This window comes from Etheostoma spectabile, chromosome 5, assembly GCF_008692095.1.
Source record: "Etheostoma spectabile isolate EspeVRDwgs_2016 chromosome 5, UIUC_Espe_1.0, whole genome shotgun sequence".
Classification (NCBI taxonomy): domain Eukaryota; kingdom Metazoa; phylum Chordata; class Actinopteri; order Perciformes; family Percidae; genus Etheostoma; species Etheostoma spectabile.
The window spans coordinates 12,936,280-12,944,889 of NC_045737.1; the positions used below are offsets into that span (position 1 = coordinate 12,936,280).

At 40.0% G+C, this 8,610-nt stretch overlaps 2 protein-coding genes across 6 annotated transcripts in view; one reads left to right on the plus strand and one right to left on the minus strand.

Annotated features, from left to right (window-relative positions):
* Positions 1-905, plus strand: part of nudt12 (nudix (nucleoside diphosphate linked moiety X)-type motif 12) — an 11,174-nt gene extending 10,269 nt beyond the window's left edge. For all 4 annotated transcript variants that reach the window (XM_032515375.1, XM_032515374.1, XM_032515372.1 and 1 more), the window contains 2 exons: positions 41-240; positions 774-905. In XM_032515375.1, the coding sequence (XP_032371266.1) occupies positions 41-240; positions 774-881 (308 nt within the window). In that variant the 3' untranslated portion in view covers positions 882-905. The remainder of the gene's footprint in view (positions 1-40; positions 241-773) is intronic.
* A 2,095-nt stretch (positions 906-3,000) lies between these two features.
* LOC116689052 (interleukin-6 receptor subunit beta) overlaps positions 3,001-8,610 on the minus strand; it is an 11,482-nt gene continuing 5,872 nt past the window's right edge. Inside the window, exons 9-15 of one of the 2 annotated variants that reach the window (XM_032515364.1) lie at positions 7,951-8,151; positions 7,432-7,533; positions 6,302-6,442; positions 6,049-6,174; positions 5,350-5,434; positions 4,849-4,930; positions 3,002-3,936 (exon numbers count right to left, since the gene is read on the minus strand). In XM_032515364.1, the coding sequence (XP_032371255.1) occupies positions 3,427-3,936; positions 4,849-4,930; positions 5,350-5,434; positions 6,049-6,174; positions 6,302-6,442; positions 7,432-7,533; positions 7,951-8,151 (1,247 nt within the window). In that variant the 3' untranslated portion in view covers positions 3,002-3,426. Of the gene's footprint in view, positions 3,937-4,848; positions 4,931-5,349; positions 5,435-6,048; positions 6,175-6,301; positions 6,443-7,431; positions 7,534-7,950; positions 8,152-8,610 lie in introns of both variants that reach the window. The other variant, XM_032515365.1, reaches the window with a different exon arrangement.

Below are 8,610 nucleotides of genomic sequence, written 5' to 3' on the forward strand. Positions count from 1 at the left end.
TAATCTAAATGCCTGAACCCAAACCTGCCCTCTCCTGCAGGGGAGGCGATGGAGGAGGCGGTGAGGAGGGAGGTGGAGGAAGAGAGTGGCGTGAAGGTGGGACCGGTTCAGTACGTCTCCTGCCAGCCCTGGCCGATGCCCTCTAACCTCATGATTGGCTGCCTCGCTGTCGCTATATCAACTGACATCAAAGTAGACGAGAATGAGATTGAGGAAGCTCGGTGGTTCCCACGACAACAGGTACAATCATAAATTTTACTATGGTTAATGGACACTAAAGCACTCAGTCAATCAATCAATCGATCAAACTTTATTTCTAAGGTGCACGTCATGCTATGGCGTAAGGTTCGGCGCAGGTTCCATATCTATGGATCTACAGAACCATAAATCAGGCATAAGTAGGAATTTACCAACTTAGAGAGCTTTTAGCCATATTATTTAGTCATACTTTCAGCTATCCCACAATCATAATTTCATGACAATTTAAACATTTTCTGCTAGTTAAACTGAAGAAAACATGAATTCTACAGAACCCAAAGTTTGACCAGTCAACACTGGTAAATCTGAAACTGCATCTTTTTCTCCCTGAACCGTCCAGTCACAACCAGGCGGACATTAAAGTCTGCATTAACATTCTGTAGTATTGATGATGGATTGCAGGAGGAGACAATAAAGTTTACAATAAACAATTTATTTTTCATATGTTCAGGAAAAGAATGCGCGTGTTTAGTCAAACTCTGAATCTAAACTCTTATTTTGTTTTTTTTGTTCAGGTGATCGACTCATTCAGAGGAGCCAATCCGGCCTTGACCATCCCTCCCAGACAGACCATCGCCCACCAGCTGATCAGACACTGGATCGGCATAAACTCTAACCTCTAACCTTTAGCCCTCTAGATGGGTCTATGTCTGATTGCTGCTTTATTACGACGAAGCAGCTGCCAGCCGAGGGAATCACCAGATTTTTCAGGTTGTACACGACACGGTGCTATAATGTGGGTTGTATAAGTACAAATCCTTTAAATGCACTGCAGTGTGACAATGGATCAAATAATAGTGCAAAGTTAAAGGACACTGTTGCAGAAAGATGTAATTTGCAGTTAGACAAAAGCAAATGTATTACATACACATAGACTGGGATATTAAACTATTCCATCCACTATTTTAAGCAAATCTAGACATACAATTTAAACTCCACCATAAATCAGTATCACAGCATCTAAGTTTCAGCTTTGACTGATTGGTTTCTTTGTCAAATGTCAGCCATCTTCACAAATGTATTAATGTAATGTAAATTAATAATGTAAATGTTGTCGAAGAAATCTAAGCTATGAAGATAAATTGTTTGATTATAAAATCAAAACAAGTTTAATTCTGCCATGTTAATCTGCAGTTAATGTGCAGTGATGGAAGCTTATTATTATTTTCTACTGTGCGGTCAAAATAACAAAATGGCCGATCACTCGTTCTGATAATTGACGCACAATACATTTCTATAAAATGAAATGAAATTTGAAATGAACTGGACATATTAAATTGCTTAATATGACAACTTCCCATTGTCTGCGGCAATATTTTGTTTAACATGGTACTGTGTCCATGTTGCCATGATGTTACCCCTTACCTAGCTTCCATAATATTTGTTAATATCAAAATATGTGTCAAACCATTCTGAATTAAGTACTGTGGTGCTGCAGAGACGTCCCGGCCTACAAATCCTATCCTACAGACTACAGAAAAGAATCTTTGTTTGGTACAGACCGTCACAAAAATCACACTTTAATCATTTTAATTTCTTTCAATGATAATAATTTACAATGAAAATGAGAATAATTATACAAAAGATCATTCGATCCAAAATCGTGAACTATATCGCAATCGCAATATCAGTCAAAATCATCGCAGATAGATATTTTCCTCATATCGTGCAGCCCCCATAGCTCAGTGGCAACTCTACACAAACAAATTCATGCAAATAAAGCTAGACAAAGTTCACTTTGTACTGAGTCTGAACACACCTTGACTGTGTTCAGAGTTTTAACCCTGCAGCCCCTTGATTCCTTTGAATGAAGCCATTGGGGTGCCAACACCAAAGGCTCTGGCTCAACACAGCAGAAACAAAGTTTCTGTGTCATTCAGCAAGATGCTGCTGTGACCAAATGCGTGGAAGCAAATATCCCTCTCACTTTGTTACGGGAATGGCATAATTCTATTGTTTACCTTGTGACAAAAGATAAAATATTGCAAACCACTGTGCAGTGTTTTGCCATCTGAAACAAACCTTCAAGATCTTTCACATCTCGCTGGAATCTGAAGTGACGTGTGCGCATGCACTAACGTGCAAGCTGCCTGTTGCAGTGCTCCGTCTCGGTCTTCTTACTACTGGTGCTACTGTGACACAGAGTTTCCCTTTGGGGATCAATAATGTATTTCTGAATCTGAATCTGAATCTAAAGTAACAAGCCCCCACCAATGTTTTAACGCAGGTCTGGTCCCAGTCTGAACGCCTAAGCCCGCATCTGAGAGTTCTTAAAATGGCCACAAAAACGAGAATAAACTCTTTTAATTCAGGTGCCACCCACCAGCCAAAGCAATGTGCTTTGCCCCTCTAGTGGTTAAGGACACCCATTGTACCGAATTTGGTTGCAGTTCCACCAGAGTTCCACTGGGGGTGATTGCGTTCCAGTACAATATGAATGGGACTCTATGAAGCTAGACGGCTAAATTTGACTCTTTCGACTGATTGCCGTTGAGAAATCTCAGATTTGATTGTATTTCTTGCAAGTTCAACATGGACGAGTACTTTTGTCCTTTCAATGGGTTACAGGTTGAGTTGTTGACCATAACATGCTAGCATTCTGCTAATGAATGCTGATTGGTCAGTGATGGACTGATTACGACCATAGATCCCGCTTGATGGCATCCGAAGCGGAGCCAGATTGTCAGAGTGAATATTTCTGCAGGGTTTTTAAAACATTAGCACACCTCTTTCTAGCACGTGTATTGACAAGGAGAGCCTAACCTGTGTTGTCGATGCGTCGAGAGAAAAATGGAAGGGACTCTGTTTATTTTAAAAGGCTTTTTAGAACAAAAAAGCCAGCAGAGTGTATTTTCTTAGCCTCCCCTTTCAAATGCAACATTCAAATTATTTAACAAAAAATTATATCCTGAGAAAAGTGGATTTTGAGGGGTATAGCTCCATAGACCACCATTAATTCTGCGCTGTGAGCGCCCTCATATAGAACCATAGTGGAACTGGAATCACTTCAGAAACCGGTAGTATCAGGAGAGTGGAAGATCTCCCCTTATTAGAATTCTCTGCTATTTCTCTTACTTTTCTACCTCTGTTTGGCCCGGCATGTTGCATTGAAGTACACTGTCCATAATCAGTCTCACAGATCAGATAAGACCGGTGTCCACTCACTGTTTACACATCCGTTTTCCCCAGAAAGGAAGAAACATACTCAGCTTCACAGGCCATCTGATAAGCACAGTGACTGTTGGGCATGAATTCACAAAAATTACATTTCAGTACGATTTCCTTCTCAGAAAAATAACTCTTTTCCTCTTTCTGAGGAAAGTAGCTGTTGCCTTCATGTGTCTGATGCAGCAGAGCAGTGTCGGCCACACAGCTGTCCTCATATGGGAAAACTGTGTCAGGATGTTGGCAGCTCACTGTGTAGTCAGCGTGGTAGGACTGGAGAAAAACCAGCGGGTCCTCTGTGATCACTGGAGCATCAGAAATATAATCTGGGTTCAGTTCTAGGCTTGACTGTTTGATGATGAGGTGGCTGATTGACAACAGAGAGGTGTCTTCACGTAGGTCCTCCTCTGAGGAAGGCTGGGAGTTCGGACAGATCGTGATGGGACTCTTCTGTCCGAGTATGTCTGTCACCTGGAACGCCTCAATATCCAGGAGGCTTCTCTCTGCAGTTTTCTGTTGAGGGGAAGAATGGATTCAATTTTAATCAGGAAAGAGTTAATGGATATAAAGAACCGTTTAAAGCCTTAAAAACAACACTCTTTGAGGGGTTTAAATATGTGAATGGAACATCATAAAGCATCATTAAAGAGTTGTAAACAGTCCCCCCCTAAATTAAATGAAAATGAAGAGTCACATATTGTCCAATTTCAGAGAAGGACTCCATATTCTGCCACCAATATTAATGAGAGGGGAACCATCACGATAACACAAATAATACTAACAATGACTGACTTTAACCATGTTAAAGGAACACTATGTAAAACTAACACTTTTAATTTGTTGTTTATTTGTCAGGGACAATGCAGTGCACATTATTACATGCATACAGTCATTTTAACAGTCAAAGCCATAACAATATGTGTAGATGTGTTGCATAAAGGTTTCTAGCCAGTAGGCTAATCTGCACCCCCACTCCCTGGTCAGGCCTTTCTAAAAAAATAATCCAAATAAACAGTATATATTTTAAAAAGTACTACATGCAGCAGATACATTGTATACTAATATATTACATCAACATTTCACAGATTCATGACCTCATTACACAAAACAGCACATCACGTAAGAACACCAACCCGTGGAGGGGCCCGGGCCGCTACGTGTTTAGCTCCGAAACCCGGACCCGCCCCGCAGGTTGAACCTTGACAGCCATGCACAAACAGCCAGGCATCTAGCACAAACTCATTTTTAAATATTTTTTAAAATTTGTGAAAGGAGTCAAAACTGCAGAGTTAAAAAGATGCAGATTTGAATCAACAGGATTGTTGGATTCGTCTGTAAAGCTGAGGATAGCAGAGCACTTGATGACCTGGGAATGCACGAGCCAAAACATCAATCACACCCAAGATTAAAGAAAACCAAACTCACCGGGTGGTTTGGGTCCATCAGCCACCGGCCTGTCTTACTGCCCTGGGGGCTGGAGATGGGGGGGAAGAAGTACGACTTGTACCTGCACAGTAATGGTATTGCTGGTATAACTTTTTGATTTTTTTTTTACTCTTTGCTATGCATTAGCTGTATCAATAAAGACTTATTAACTCTTTCTTCCAAAAGAGTATATTGGTTTTTACACTGTGAGTAATGGTATTTTTGATGGATTTTAATTTAATTAAGCTAAAAACACTAAGAAAGTCAAAGGCCCATTTATGTGATTTTAAGGGCTTTTTGTGTATATGTTTAATTTGCTTTTCAAAATACTCTTGTCATTCTTGACATATTTCTACCTTCCATAACTCTCTTTGGACAGGGATGCTAAGTTAGTTCACAAAATGTGGTCAAATAATGGATCCAACCAATCAGCAGCAACAGTAACAGAACACTGTAGGTGCATGTGCCTTCAGATGTGACCATGAGTGTGTGTCGACTCACACAGTCCTGGACAGGATGGAGATGATGAACACAATGACGGCCAGCAGCAACAGAGGAGTCGCTGTAGCCACCGCTGGCATCTCATCTGAAATAAAACATTCCAAGTTAGCTCAGAATCAAAGGATTGTTGTGTTGAAATGCATTTATTCCTCTACCTGCACTCACACTGTTGATGACACAGTAAATTAGTGATGGGAAACACTCGGACCTTGTAGAATCCTTTTATGTTATATTTTATTTAAGGTGATTATACAACATACAACAATTATTAGTGATTATTCTATTTTAATTCATAATGTAAAATACAAAATTCCACTTTTCCGTTGTTCAGATTCAGATGTCAAATGAACTATTTCTTGTTGTACATGATGGGAAAAAAAAAATCAGTGGCTAGGTTGGCTCAGTCGCACGTGTACGTCAAGGTTTATGCCTCAACACAGAGGTCAAGGGTTCAAATCTGACCTGTGACAATTTCCTGTATATGGATCTCTCTCATCTAGCTGTTCTAAAGGTGGAAAAGCCCAAAACTAATCTTAAAAAAAGAAAAGAAAATCAAGAGCCACCAAAAAACAATTCATTGACCCTTCTCATTCCTGTTTATCGAGAGGTGGTTATATTTCAGCATCCAACAGTTTAAACGTTTTCCAAAAATGACATCATTAAATCACATTCTGCTTTTAGAAAACCAGTTCAACTCACCAAAGTCTGTCCTCACAGGGATGATGTTTCTAGAAACATCATCAGCCAATAGGAGAAGAGAATACTCAGTGTTGGGTTCCAGGTTGTTGAAGGTGAGCTGCCATTGGTCCGGCCACAAAGACAGCGCTGGAGAAGAGTGGACATTCTTTGTATTTATACAGATTGTAAAAAAAAAACAAGAACTTTTCATTTAATGAAACAACAGATTTCTTTTGAACTTTCCGACAGCAGGGAGAAAACTTAGTCAACCTACTTTCGCTCTCTGATTCCTTTGTCAGCATGACTCTGTATCTGTTGACTCTGATTGGTCCAGCCTTCCTTTGCCACACCCACACCACTGTCACTGTGGTTTTGGTCACGGCCCCCACCTTCAGCTGGACCGGCTCCATCAGTGCTGAGAAGACACACAAGAAGTTTTCCTGTTAACGTTTATGTGAAGGTTTTCTGTCTTGTGGCGGTGCCCAATATATCCTGTTAAAACAATGGACCGAATGAATTTTATACAGTAAATCCCCAATAAACATAATGTCATCTCTGATTCCAATCTCAGCAAACTTCCTTAATAATAAGGTCTAAACACAGACTGGTAAGCCCCCCCAGTACAGGAACAAGATACCCAAACTCAAAGAGAGAGTCTCAAAGAATCATTTTGCATCCCTTTGTAATGGTTTTAGTTGTTTTGCATGTCTATGTGGCCATTTTGTGTGTTTTCGTAGTTATTGATCAGCAACTATTTTGATAATCTATTAATCGTCTTAAATTCTCAGATTCCAGTATTCGGTAAACTGAAGAGCTTTGAGTTGTCGATAAAACAAGACATTTGAGGAAATCATTTTGGGCTTTGGAGAACACAGATTTTTCAGAATTTTCTAACATTTTACAGACCAAACAACTAGTCGATTAATTGAGAAAATAATCAACACGTTTATCCATAATCTAAAAAAAAATGTGCCTCCCTAGTTTTATGTTCATTTTCAATAATTTAGCATATCTTTGTGGGGTTTTTTTCCCAATCTCTGTAGTAATGTTGTATCTCTTTGCAGTAAATTTGTATTTTTTGAAGTTGTTTTGTCTATGTCTGCGTCATTTAGCTTCTCTTTGCGATAGATTTGGTTTTTCAGCAACATTTTGGGAGTCAGCCTGTGCCCGGTAGGCCGTTTTGTAATCCATACATGCTGTGACCATTTTGCCATAGGAACTATCTTCAGTTTAATCTTAGGCAAGCCGTATTCCCATACTTATATACATACTTATCCTTCCAGTAAGGTGTTGATAAAAGTAATAATGCCAACTTGAATGATAAGGTCTTAGCTGAGGGTTGCAGGTTTAACTGGATGAAGTTATTATTTTGTGCTTTGTTTGAAAGGCTGGATGCATGTTTACCTCCCTGCTGCAGACTGGCAGGCAGCAGCTGAGGAGGTCCACACTGCTGATGGGGGTAGATGGGGAACACACTAATCAGGTAGGATTCATCAGGGTCAACATCTGTAAACATCCCACATATACTGTAAGTAAACGTTGTACATGCTGGAAATACAATATGACGTTTATGTTCCAAATATCTATTCACCTCAACTAAAGAGTAAACCAGGCTCCATTGGGGACACACTTTTATTTAAAATGGTCTTTTTGTAATTGTTAAAAGTAAAAGTCTTTTGAACTGCTTTTTATCATTTCAACTTATATTTTCTTTTTAAGCTGTTTGCAAAGCCCAAAGTATCCAGATATATAGAGATATGTACTGACCTGCCAAAGAAAAATCAAGTGTCAACAGTGCATGTCTCTGCTGAATTTGTGACACCATCACACGAACTGATGCATGTTTTGAGTAAAACATGAACAACTGAAACATACAGAAGGAGTATGTCCTCTGCATAGTTGGATATTCCAACGCAGTTGTACCTTGTATGACAGTGGAGGTGGTTTTGTTGTCCTCTGTGGTCCAGCGGATGGTGGATGGACGAGTCTCGTCGCGCCACTGGACAGCAAGATGACTGACAGGCGGGACAGAGGGTGAGGCTGTGGGATTCTCCCATTGGACCAATAGGCCCTTCATAGCAGGGAAAGAACTGGACACCCACAAGCTTCTGACTGACGGCAGAGCTACAGAATGCAACAACAGGATTGTGATTAACAAAAACAAGATTATCATCGTGCATTTTTATCACCATGATCAGCATGAACACCAACATACTAACACAATGTGACTTATCTTGTAAATGCTTGAGCAAGGAGCGGGTTTTATCCTGGACAGGTTGTTCACAGAGACCCATAAATTAACTCAATCATCTCAATATTAAGCGGAACACTTATGCAGATTTAAGCCATTTCCACACAGCCCAGAGTTGAGTGACACCTCACACTGTCTCGCACCCTGCACAGTCTAAGATTTATTCTTTTAAAAAGCTGATGAAACACATGAAACAAATTTCATAATTAAAGTAAACATTTGATTGGAGAAAAGCTGTGTTGCAGTAACTGTTATCCAAACATCATGACACTGCTCGGTTGCTTCCTTCTCTGATAGAAAACACACACACACACACACACACACACACACAC